General features: G+C 33.6%; 1 protein-coding gene across 1 annotated transcript; it reads right to left on the bottom strand.

Annotated features, from left to right (window-relative positions):
* Nucleotides 1–5,273: 5,273 nt before the first annotated feature.
* Nucleotides 5,274–9,024, bottom strand: LOC149968846 (meiotic recombination protein DMC1 homolog). Its single transcript, XM_090173497.1, has 12 exons — nucleotides 8,777–9,024; nucleotides 8,670–8,714; nucleotides 8,561–8,611; nucleotides 8,183–8,278; nucleotides 8,020–8,102; nucleotides 7,803–7,897; nucleotides 7,350–7,422; nucleotides 7,181–7,272; nucleotides 6,758–6,831; nucleotides 5,724–5,899; nucleotides 5,540–5,656; nucleotides 5,274–5,474 (listed from the first exon to the last, which is right to left on the bottom strand). The coding sequence occupies exons 1-12, from the start codon at nucleotides 8,828–8,830 to the stop codon at nucleotides 5,405–5,407; spliced, it is 1,026 nt and encodes a 341-aa protein (XP_090029623.1). The 5' UTR covers nucleotides 8,831–9,024; the 3' UTR covers nucleotides 5,274–5,404.
* Between the last annotated feature and the right edge of the window lie 3,882 nt (nucleotides 9,025–12,906).

Genomic DNA, 12,906 nt, shown 5'->3' with positions numbered 1-12,906 from the left:
ACAAATACAAACTAAATACTAACTAAAACCATACATAAAACAACTTATTACCAACTAAAACCATACTGCCAACTTAATATCCACTTATTACCCCTTTAACTAGTTTATTGAAAAATGCTGACAACTTAAAACCAACTTAATACCAACTAAAATGTGTAAACCAACTAAATACAAACTAAAAGCCAACTTATTTTTTGGTAAGGTAACCCTTACCAAAAAAATAAGTTTTCTAGGAACTTGGTTTTAAGTTTGTATTTGAGACAAATACAAACTAAATATTAACTAAGAGCCTACTTAAAAACAACTTTACACCAACTAGACTACTAAAAACCAACTAATTACAAAATCGAAAAAAGTATTGTCCTGCCGACTTAATAACAACTTATTTAGTTATGTTTTTGGTAAGGGAAGTCTCTTTTCCGAATGAGTGCCCCTTACCAAAAAATAAGTTGTCTAAGAACTACTTAAAGTTGGTTTTAAGTTTGTATTTGAGACTAATGCCAACTAAATATTAACTAAAAACCAACTAAATTACCAAGTATTTTCCCACCAACTTATTACCCCTTTAACTTGTTTATTGAAATATGCTGACAAATTAAGCCTACTTAACCAACTTAATATCAACTAAAATGTGTATGCCAACTAAATACAAACTAAAATCCAACTTATTTTTGGTAAGGGTGTCCTTCATTTAATTTCATGCGCCATGACTTCTTAGTGATGGCAGCCAGTCAATGAATTAGAAAAAATGTGTAACATCTTATATTCACCTGTTTCGCTAGCCGCTTTCGCAGCATGGTAGCGATGGATCCTTAGACATTCTAAGTGTATGCATGTATAGTTTCCTGATTATACTCAATACTTAAAATTGTTAACTATTAATTTTATTCAATGCCAAGATTATTTAAGTAAGTTTGGGAAACTTAATTTTATGCAATTTCTCATTTTGCTTTTATTGATATTATTATATTGCACTTATGCGTGCCATTTTCGTTTGTAATTAGTTCCTATTAGTTTAATTTTTAACAATACCTCCTATATATTTTTTATCCTGGATATTTTTGTGTGGCGTAAAATTTAAATTAAATTTGTAAGTTGGAAATTTGTTTGCCTCTAGCTTGATTTAAAGTGCAATAAGGTTTATTAATGGAAATATTTTGTACATATCAGAAATCAGGAATTGTTCAAAGTTATATGGAAGGTGATCCCCATTTATTTGTGTAATTAATTTCAAATGTCTTTAATTACCATTAATTCCTTGGAAGTTAGATAGTAAACGTTTTTGTGGCAGAGGGAAATGATAACAGAAAAGTCTTGCAAGCATGTCATTGAGTAAACCTACCTTGGCTTTCTCGTCTGGTTCATTGAGGCAACACAGGGCTCCCAGCAATCTTATAATTCTGAAATGAATTTATTAAATCCCTTAATTAATTTTTTGTCAAACTGGTTATACGGCATAATTATGACTGAAAATTAACTTTTACACGTTCTTAAACTCCGGCAGTAATTTCAATTGCCTGTTTTTTTCTTGGTTGGTTATTGAAAAGATAACTAAAACAGCAATAATAGGATATTAATTTGAAAGGTTTTAAGTATAAAAGAAAAACTTTTCAGCGACCCTAAATTGATTTATATTTTAAGTTAAGTACAACATGGCATGAGATATATCAGGTGGAGAACACATTCTAGTGTTACTTTTCGTTAAAAATCCTTAATTTCATAAACCTCACGTCAAAATCCCTTTGGCACACTACCTTTGTGGAGATCATTTCAACAATATTTATAAAGTAAATTGAAAACATACCAGATGGAATATGTTGTAAACAGTGGCGTAGCTAGCATGGGTGACACCCAGGGCGGATATCATGGTGGGCTACTTACTAGTCTCTATTGTTTGTGTTTTCACGGCCGGGTGTCACCCCCAAATCACGCCTAAACGGGTGGCACCCGTGGCGGACCGCCCCCCCCCCCCCCCCTAGCGACGCCACTGGTTGTAAATGTTGCATCGAAAAAAATCCTGATTTAAGTGGAAACAAATTAGAGTTGATATAGAACACCTCCTGAAGGCTAAATTATGTTTTGAAGCTAGAGAATGTGAAAAAAAATCTCAGATGTCTTGGATACTCAATTGCATTTTTGTACATTCTACTTAAGCTTTTTGCAGGTTATTTTAAAGTAAATTTTTAAATTAAAATTGAAATTGTTCTGGTATATGGAAGTAATGAAGCATATAATAAACCGTTTAGTATTTAAATTGAGTTTAATTTTGGGTACTATTTTGGCAATTATATATAATTCAAAAATTTGCAATTTACTAAGAGGGATCAACAATACCTTGCAAAAAATATTGTTTACCACAACAGCATATTGTATGAATTATTAAAAAATACCTAAATGTTTTTCTTTTTTTAAATGAAAAATTAGACTTCTTATCTTTCTAAGTAATTAGGAAATGACTGTGGTGTTATGTAAAGTAAATTATCAGAATACAAAGTATTTTGAAAAATAAACAAGGGTTTAAGTGTAAAATCAAAATATTTCTAGAAATAAATATAGACACAAATTAGTATAACACCTAACTAGTTATATTTAGTTAAATTTAATTGTGACTCATTAATAACAAAAAGCCATTGGAAGTTAAAACATGAAACCTTTCTTTCTTTCTCCTTGGCATCTGAATTCAAAAGCCAACTAGTGCTTGACCCACTCACTGTTATAAAATTATACAAAATTTGTTTTGTGAAAACTATGCTTTAGGGTCTCAAATTAAGGTAAATAATGCGGGTTAGATCCAAAATCTTTTATAACAATTTATAACTGGTGCATTGTTATTTTAATTAATGATTAGTTAATTAAATAGTGCTAATAAATGATCTAAGTCAGTTTAAAAGGGTAATTTTTGTTACATTGCTTCTAATTGACATAGAACCAGAGCATGTGAGCTTTTTTAGATGTAATATATTTTTAAGTATACAATATTTTATGGTAAAAGTGTTGTTTTAGCAGTGTTATATTGTTTACTACCTGTACTAGTATTCAATATCTTAGAGTAAAAAACACTTCAGTTATTTTGTTTACTACTATCATCATTTATTAACCCAAAATATTATTGTTGTAGTGTAACATCAAAGTGTATACCGGTACCAAACCCAAATTTCAAAGAGATGTCTGTATCATACCTCTTGGTTGGGTTGAATCCTATGTATAGAACAGGAAAGCACTGTATATTTGAATTTATATTAGCCTGGTTATTGCTATAATTGGTTTTATGTAAAGATTTTCCAGTGTAACGTAATATAATTGTGTAAAAAAGATTATACAATATTGATAATTCTCTAGGAACTATATTTGTATTCATTCTTTTATAACTTTTTAAGAACTTCTGTCAAAAGTGCCTTGTCACATAAAACCGTCGATAAAAATAAACTCAAAGCTATGAATGTTTTTCAATTGTTTCTATTCTACTGATCATATCATATAATAATTTTAGAATTATCACTGGGTGAAAACTCCTTCTGCCTTGAGTTTGATCCGTCTCTCTCCCACAGTTAAAGGGGTTTTCCTGAGTTCTTTTGGTACCCCTTACTGTCAGCATGAAAGACTCGCCACCACCCTACTATGCAGTATAAATTGGCCACCTGGAATAATGGCATTTAAGGTTGCTAGCTGACTTTGGCCGATAGTGTAGTGTTTCCTTTGATATTAGCCTAGCTGAATATATCAAGTTTATAATACTAATTAATATTACTATCTTCTAAGAGATACCACCCTTACCAAAAAATAATATGGATTTCAGTTGGTATTTATTTGTATACACATTATTAGTTGATATTGAGTTGGTATTAAGTAGGCTCACGTTGTCAGCATATTTCAAGTTACTATTAAAGGGGTAATAAGTTGTTATTCAGTTGGTAGGAAAATACTGCTTTTGCTAAGTTTATAATTAGTTGCTTTTTAGTAGTCAGGAAATAACAATATTTTTAAGTTGGTTTTTAGATGTTTCCCTAGTAGGATTTAAGTTGCTTTTAAGTAGTTAAATGTAAATGTTGATTCTGGTTTAGTTGGAAATAAGTTGATTAATAAAGAGGATTTAAGTTATTTTTAAGTAGGCATTTGTCCCAAATACAAACTGAAAACCAAGTTGAAATACAAGTTGTCCTAAGTGGTTTTTAGCCAACTTATTTTTTGGTAAGGGGCATTCTCTTAAAAAGCTTTAATCAGAACTGTTAAGAGGAAAAGTTAAATGAAGCATCCTGTAGTAGATTAGAAGTAGCACCAGGATATGTACTTGGAATGTCAAGTTGATTTGAATACAGGGGCAAAGAAATTGAAGGGAGACAGGGATAGTTTTCCACCTCCCACTTGTTCAGGGCTGTCAGTAATTGGAAATCCTGGAAAAGTCGGGGAATTACGAAGTAGATCTAAAAGTCATGGAAATTTAAAATGGGTCTAAAAGTCAGGGAATTTAGTTTCTTTCATTTTTTTTATAGTTGGTATTAATTTTAGAATATCTAAAGTGGTATCTGTGCTATTTCCACACCGTTAATGTGTAAGTGGTAGCCACGCAGAAAATATTTATCTTAAAATTGGTCAAGGAAAGTGATGTGAGATGTTTATAGAAAACTTGGAAAAGTCAGGAAATTTTAAATTGGAAAACATGTGGTAATGTGCCACCAGCTTCCGTCCTTGAATTTGAACTCTGAATAAGTTTTGTTAACACCCCCCTGTTTTGAACTAAAAGGTCCCAACAGCCACCCATTTGACATTGGAACTGCTTGACTTTTGAACTTCGGAAAGTTACGCACCTGTGTACATTCTATGACCATGGTGCAATTTAGACCTTGAAATGGCCTTCTCTTAAACAACGTCAACAAGTGCATCATTCATTTAACAATATTTTCCAACATAGTTATTAACAATGCACACAGTTTGCCAGTTTTTGATCTTACTCCTGCCTATAGGCATACCCATGTGGCACAGGGATGCCAAAAAATTCAGCTACCCTTGTGTAGGACAAATATTTCTAAGTTCTCCTTCTGCCCACATGGCATCAAAGAATGGAATGACTTAGCAATTCCTGCTGCAGAGCTTTCATACTTTTGAAAGACCACAAACTTTATAAATAAAATTTGATCTTTATCTCGGTATATAATGTATATATTGTATTATTTTCAAACCTGGTGTAATGGACATTCGTGTTCTTTTCTGGGTAATTAAACTTGAAACTATACTTTCCCATAAATGGGAAAACTTCAGTCAATCAAACAACATAATTTACATGAACAAGGAACTATAATTCAAAATGGGTTAATATATTGATAAAAGACACAAAAGTTTAGAGATAAAAACGCGTTTATATAAATATGAGGTAAAATGCAATAAAAAGTGAAGATTCCTTTTAATTTCATTCCTTGGCGTCACTTATTCCTCCGGCTGTAATGGAGAAGGTGGCTTCACTCTCAGGCATGTCAGGACTGCAATTTAGGTCACCATGTCAGGAAATTTCCACAAGCTTTTCAAGTAGTTTGACCAAAATTACCTATCGTAGATTTTGGCAATGCGCAATTCACCACGTCCTTTGCGCAAACTGATTCTGGTTGTGGAAGCATGGGCTAAAATGTGTCCTCCGATTGGTTTCTTCGGATCAGCCTGAAACCTGGTTAGTATAACAAAGTTAGAATTTGTCCAGCTCATGAGACTGTTTCAGTTATTTGGAGCCTTACGACATGGCTGCTCCAGGATCTGATGTCATTTGGTTGGTAATGAACACAGCGACGTTGTACTCTTCAGATATCTTTTGCAGTTTCGACAACATTTGAGCCAATTTCTGTTGTCTGTCAGCCAACTCTCCACGACCACTGTAATCCACTCGAAACAAGGCCATGATAGAGTCTATGATCTGCCACAATGAATAATTAAATTATAATTTGTCACTAGGTCTAGGCCACGCTTTCATTTTTACGATCTCGGATCACTCTCAAATGACACAGTTAACATGGCTTTCTAATAAATCTAAAGAAGGGTGGTGCTATGTAAGCAGTGCTCGAAATGGACCGGAACGCCATTCCGTTTAAGTTTTTCCTTATATTGTTCTCGTTCGTAAAGATTATTTTTTATTGACCAGCTCCTGTTATAGCCGCTCTTACTCTTGAAGGTTGGGTAACGTGCCTTCGGACGCCTTAGAGCGACAACACAATAATTATCCTTTTATAATAATATGCCAATAATTCTTAGATATTCCCACCAAGGGAAGATAATGTAACCTTGCAGCCACTGAGGGAATACTATGCTTAACTAGCAGGCCAGCTGGGAGTTAACCACTCCCCTTCTAACTCCTAACTGCTACTAACCACTGACTCTACAGCTCTGCCTCTAATGTTCTTAATGCCCCTCTCTCTCTCTCTGCTTATCTCCTTTTATACTAACTCCACACTGGCGCCACCACCGGTGCCCTTGGGAGTTAGGTCTGATAAGATAAGGGTTTGCCTGTTCGGCCTACTAACAATATGGCTGCCACTGACCAAGTTGGCTACACTGTTTTTCAGAGTAATCGGAAGCTTTGAAAGGAAACACATTCCTGTTCGTGAATAAGTCCATTTAATAAGGGGCAATGGAATATTCAAATTTATGTATGACTTCATTAAATAGAAGTAACACTAGCATTGTGTAGTGCCATCCGCTGACTAGAAAATGTAACTAGCCACATTACAAACATTTTTCATTGCCCAAACTTCAACATTGTTCTGAGAAAACTCACCAAAAGTTTAAAAATACCTCCCTCTTCGTGGAACTTGGCGGCAACAAGGTCCAGTACTTCAAACTGATGTTCACCTGTAATTTTGCCATTACATTGGTACATTGTCAACTCTTAAAGGGCAAAAAATGGTGTTTGGAAATTGATGAAGGCTGCGTTTAGTAACTCTAAAAAAGCTCAGCTCTGATCTCCATGGTCAGCGGTTTTTTACTGAATGGGTTTTTTGATTTCCAGTTTTGACATCATGTTGCCCATCTGTTTAGCAACAAAGTCATCGTTTTTTGAGTAGGTTTTTCCGTTGCTCAACAGTCACATGACATAATAAGTTTTCAGATACTTCGTTGAGAGTTACTGAACGCAGCCATTGTGACACAATTTTTTTTTGCCCTTTAATTCAAACATTTTTTTTTAGCTTTGAAGAATTACTAGTAAAGGCTCGTGTGTAGAGGATATTTTCAAGCATGGCTGTGTTGTCCAAATCAAATCGATCAGCAATGGCCTTCAGTCTATCAGGGCGACTAGGAAATAATAGATAAACTCCAGAATCAAGCATTAAATTTTAAATAATTGCTGAATAAAAAGACTCCCTTCTTACAAGGTATTTTCAGTATCTATGAACATGACCTTTCCTCCTGTATAACCATTGTTTCCGGGTAATTGACATGTAACTAATTGTTAGATGGAAAAACTAAATCATCAAAACTATTTTTAGAGTGGTAGCTGGCTACATAAGGCGAGGGGCCGGACATTTACCAAAATCCCGTACACTTTGTCTAAAATCGCAAAATCTTTTAACTCCCTCTATGGTAAATTAACATTGAAATCCCAAAATCACTTCAAAAAGTACTGATAAAATCGCCAAAATCTCTACAAAATCCCAAAATCCCGTACAAAATAATGGCAAGTGTTCGACCCCCGGACATAAGGTGTGCTAGAGATTTGCAAACCCTTTTGACTTTTATTTATTATTACATTCTACTGGCAGTGGTTTTACTCTGCACCTATTTTATTGACGCCATTATTTAAAATATTAGAGAATGTGATATACCGCATAGTGTGTGTGATATCTGAGTTTTTCCAGTTCTAAACTCCCCAAATGCTTCAGTAATCGCCATGCTTTCAATTCCACCTCCCAAGAGCTTACTAGAGGGGGGGGGGGAAAGTATTAATCCTTCAGACCCATCAACATTAAAACATTTATTTTTCGCGATATTGCTGCCTGAAGTACAGGAATAAAAACACTCATACAGTAACGGATGACTTACTCTAGTTCGGTGCTACCAGTAGAGATACGAAAAACGTATTTTCTCTTTTCACAAACTTCAAGGGCAGTAAGAAAAGCGGCATCCTACAATTTAAATATTTTTACAATAAGTTAAAAAGTCATTTCCATCTTGGGAGATCAAAATTCAAAAACTTAAATCTCACCGCTATTTTGGTCACTACTTCTTTCATTTTATCAACTTTAGCTTCAGATAAACCTTTAATGTTACATAGCTTTTTGCGAGTTGTCATTTGCAATCCCTTGAAAGAAGCGATAGAATTTAAATATTCATAACATTCATAACCATAGATTAATGAAGTAGCTTAGCTTTAATTGATCCATGAAATAACAATATGGAGTTAATTATTCATACAAAAAGGGTACGGAGAACATGCTCATGAAGAGAGTTATATGAAATAATTTTAATAAAATCATTATTTCATATGTTAAATTTCCCAGCTCTGTGTTTTCCTCCAAAACATTTTTGTACAGTGCTTCAATAGTGCTATCTAGAATAACTACTGTATAAACACATTATTAACCTTAATTGTGCATATTCCTGCCCCCTTGAGTTTCTTAATATCAGCCACATTCTAGTATAATTAATAAATTGTTAAAAATCTATTAATAATATTATTATTATAAACATACTATTCCATGATTCTGCAAAACATCAACATCTTGATAGAACGATTCCTATATTGCAAAAAAAATTCTGATATGATAAAAAAATTAAATATCAAAAATTATTCCCCTACCTCGTCATCTTCTTGCAAAAGATCATCTTGCAGAACTTGATCTTCAAATGGCATGTTTGCAACGGAATAGATTAATTTTTAACAATATTTATTCTATCCTAATTCCTAAAAGAACGCTAAGAAATGTCAGTTGAAATTTCCGCCACTTTGGAAAAACGCAAAACTAGATTAATTTGAAGTGCAGCTAGGTAGGCGACGGATTTTTGATAAGGCCCAAAACACGGCCAACTACTTACAGAGCAGTAAAATAAAAATATATAATCATCATGGAATAAATTAATTCTTAACGAGAATAATATTGTAATTTATTATTTTTTCCTAAATGTAATTTATGAACAGTCCGTAATTTGCTTTCTTACAAAGACTATTCGGACCTAAAAGACCGCAAGCCCCGAGAAACGTCAGTTGAAAATTCCGCCACTTTAGGTTAACGCTAAACTAGAATAATTTGGAATGTTGCTAGATCCGCGACGGGTGATTCGAAAGATGAACCACAGCCAACTTTAATCTCTCGAGCGCGAACAGCCCGTGATCAAAGTTGGCCGTGGATGAATGTGGCAGTAACGTAAAAGATATTATCTTCTTATATTATTCACATAATTTGTATTCAAAATTGTGAAAACTAATTTCTATAGAGTAGCTTGGTTAATAATAAACTAAAATTCACGTTATCCAAAAATGTACTTTTCAGAATTTTCGTTCTGGCAAATGGACGTTGGTAGATTCACCGCCTTAAAATTTTCGTCTACTTTAAAGATACATATGATTGTGAACGATCCAACAACCAATGGAAGAAAAGTTATGAAACTGGCTTTTAAATAAACCTTGAAACTTATTTAAAGTTTTTTTTTACTTATTTCAAGACATATTAATAATTCACTGATGACAAAATTCTAAAATCTCATTTTGCTTTCTAATACGCGCGTTGACAACGCAAACTTCACCTAGACGAGCAGCTGTTCGATTATCTACATGGCGCGTTATTTTTGAATGTTATAAAGCTATAGACGAACGAAAAAAATTTCAGTGGAATATTTCTTATATCATCTGGTAGGTTAATTAATGATTAATTATCGCCAACTTTACATTAATTTCCATGGGGCGGGTAAAAACTTTTAGTTCAGTTGATGGACTACAAGTGATGTTACTCCATTCTGATTTTGTTACAATAAATTTCATACTCACGACTCACGTTTCAAATTCAACTATGGTTTTTTATTTTGTACCGATTAGATCAGGAACAAACTTCAAACAAATACCATAAACGGGCTACTCCTAACCATTGAGTTGGGAATAATACTATCTAGAGCCCCAGTTCAAATTTTCCCCATAGGCTTTAACACAGCATTAGTGAAGACTAGGAGGATGAAAGTGAACCTGGAGTGGTATTTACCATACCTATAGCACGGGGCCGTTGTTCGTATGTGTGGAACCGAAATTCGCTGGAGGCGCTCCGTGTCCGCCTTGGTTCATACGATTGTAACGACTTCTAGCCGCAGCTCTAATTAGTAAAAATTAAAAAATAGCTTTTTTTATATCGCGAAATAGGCTTAGCTTGATGAGGTGGGCTTAACCAATCTTTCAACATTTAACGTATATCGTTAATAATGGATAAGTAATGGTAATTAATTGACTATCAGCTTTCCTATTTCCAACTTTCCCTTTTTTAGTATTTGGATTTTTCTTATTTCCTAAATGTTTTGTAATGCAAGTTGAAGTTATAGGTTACTAGGCCTTGGTGACATGGCCAAAATATTAAACATACAAAATAAATCAAATTATTCTTCCCCGCGTCTTTTTTATTAGATGCACAACTATAACTGTTCTCATTCAAAATTGCTGATATTATATTCATTTTATCTTTCAAAATCTTTCTAATTATCTATAACTATAGAAATACACGACTTTCATCTTCAAAACCCTGCCTAGGACCTGCTTAGCTTATTTTAAGGTCACAGTTCAGATTTTGCCGTTCAGAGATGGCAGCACATTACGATGAACCGGGCCAAAGCCGAGAGGCATGTGCAGTACATAGTGCGCGCAAATTACCACTCCAGGTTCACTTTCATCCTCCTAGGTGAAGATAGGAACGAAAATCATGGGAGGGTTATCAACTACGACAAAAGCCACCTATGAGCGAAAAATTCAACTATTTAAATGAAAAAATCTTCGATGGCCCCGGCCGCCACCTATTAGCGACTTTGCGAACTATTATAATTTAAAGCTAAAAACAAAACAACGAAGTTTCTTAGTAAATCATATTTCATTTTGAAATAATTTAGAGTATTTTAAAAGATTAAATTGCACTAAAACAAAAAAGGATTTAAAAAATGAATACAAATAAATAATAATGAACATAAATAAATAAATAATGAATATAAGTAAATAAATAATGAATATAAATAAATAAATAATGATTATAAATAAATAAATAATGAAAATAAATAAATAAATAATGAATATAAATAAATAAATAATGAATATAAATAAATAAATAATGAATATAAATAAATAAATAATGAATATAAATAAATAAATAATGAATATAAATAAATAAATAATGAATATAAATAAATAAATAATGAATATAAATAAATAAATAATGAATATAAATAAATAATGTATATAAATAATAAAGAATACACACTAACTATTACCGTTAAGCAAGTTTTTATGGGAAGGGGAAACCGAAGATCTTGGGGGAAAACCCCTTTAACCAGTGGGGAGAGAACTTACAAACTTTACGCAAAAGGAGTGGTTTCGGATTTTAACCCAGGGCCGCTAGCTGGCATCGAACCCGGCTCCTCCTGCTGCGAGGCGAAAGTGCTAACCACTCCGCCACCCCACCTTCTTCTATACGTTATCTGTAAAAAGTTATCTAAGTAATGATCTAATAATTTATTTTCTTCTTAAATAGTACCATGCCAGCTCTAAAATTGGTATTTAAGAAAAGTGAAGGTGTTGCGGTGTTTGTAAGCATTTTAAAAGTGGTGTTTTTCCTGAAGTCTTCCTCTGTAAAATGATCACCGCAAACTGCATCTGTTGCGTTTGGAACCCAGTCTGATCTTCCAATGGCTTTGAGCCATTTTTGCAACAAAGGATTCACTTTACCTGGAAACCTTATTGTCATTTTGAAGAATTTAGAATAAAAATGTCTTCTATTTTTTTGGAATATTAGTGCTGCTCCTACTTATGTCAAGAAACGTTTTTGTTTCTTCCATTATTTTCGCAAGACGAAACTGCGCATTTCCTACCTATTATGCTTAAAATTTCACTCAAAATCTATTACAAAATAGTAAAGAACTCACAAAAGAAACCTATATTGTGTTAATAAAGAGTTTAAAAAAACGTGTTTTCAGAATTTTTCTTAAAAACGCGTCGATTTCCCTCTTCAGTTCAAAAGTTAAAATTATAATAGTTCACAAAGTCGCTAATAGGTGGCGGCAGGGGCCATCGAAGAATTTTTCATTTAAATAGTTGAATTTTTCGCTCATAGGTGGCTTTTGTCGTAGTTGATAACCCTCCCATGATTTTCGTTCCTATCTTCACTAATGCTGTGTTAAAGCCTATGGGGAAAATTTGAACTGGGGCTCTAGATAGTATTATTCCCAACTCAATGCTCCTAACCTCGCAAAATGTAGTCACGACGAGTGGAAGCAGGCAGTTTGGACTGGATGACCAAAGACAATATGAATGCTCAGAAGGAAGCGCGCCCCCTCATCAACCAGGTATTCTTCTGCCGGAAGTTGAACAAGATGATGAAATAGAGTTTTCTGACATTGATCTGAAGAATGTATATTTTACTATTTAAATATTAATAAATTTTGTAACTTCATATATATTCTCAATAGACGCTTCAATAAATCATCCTCCAAGGAAATCGGCAATAATTAATTTTCCGAGAAGACACTCCAAAGCTTTATTGGTTTTGTTACATACCTAGACAAATTTCTACCTAGACTCTCCATGTACACCGAACTAGAAAAGACACTCCTTGGATATGGAACCAAGATCACACTGACGCAGTCGAAGCTGTTAAAACACTTGCCACTACCGCACCCGTTTTACGCTTTTTGATGTAAATAAACAGGTGACAATTCAGTGCGATGCTAGTGACGCAGGACTTGGAT

This window comes from Leiobunum rupestre, chromosome 1 (assembly GCF_980474605.1).
Source record: "Leiobunum rupestre chromosome 1, qqLeiRupe1.1.hap1, whole genome shotgun sequence".
In the NCBI taxonomy this organism is placed as follows: domain Eukaryota; kingdom Metazoa; phylum Arthropoda; class Arachnida; order Opiliones; family Sclerosomatidae; genus Leiobunum; species Leiobunum rupestre.
The sequence above is the reverse complement of the archived record's forward strand: the minus strand, read 5'-3'. Positions and strand labels throughout refer to the sequence as shown.

Coding starts and splice junctions, on each gene's coding strand:
- LOC149968846 (XM_090173497.1), bottom strand. CDS start 8,830: ATGCCATTTGAAGATCAAGTTCTGCAAGATGATCTTTTGCAAGAAGAT. Junction 8,279..8,560: donor CAGGAATATGCACAATTAAG/GTTAATAATGTG, acceptor GCTTCTTTCAAG/GGATTGCAAATGACAACTCG. Junction 6,832..7,180: donor CTACACACGAGCCTTTACTA/GTAATTCTTCAA, acceptor GCAAAATTACAG/GTGAACATCAGTTTGAAGTA.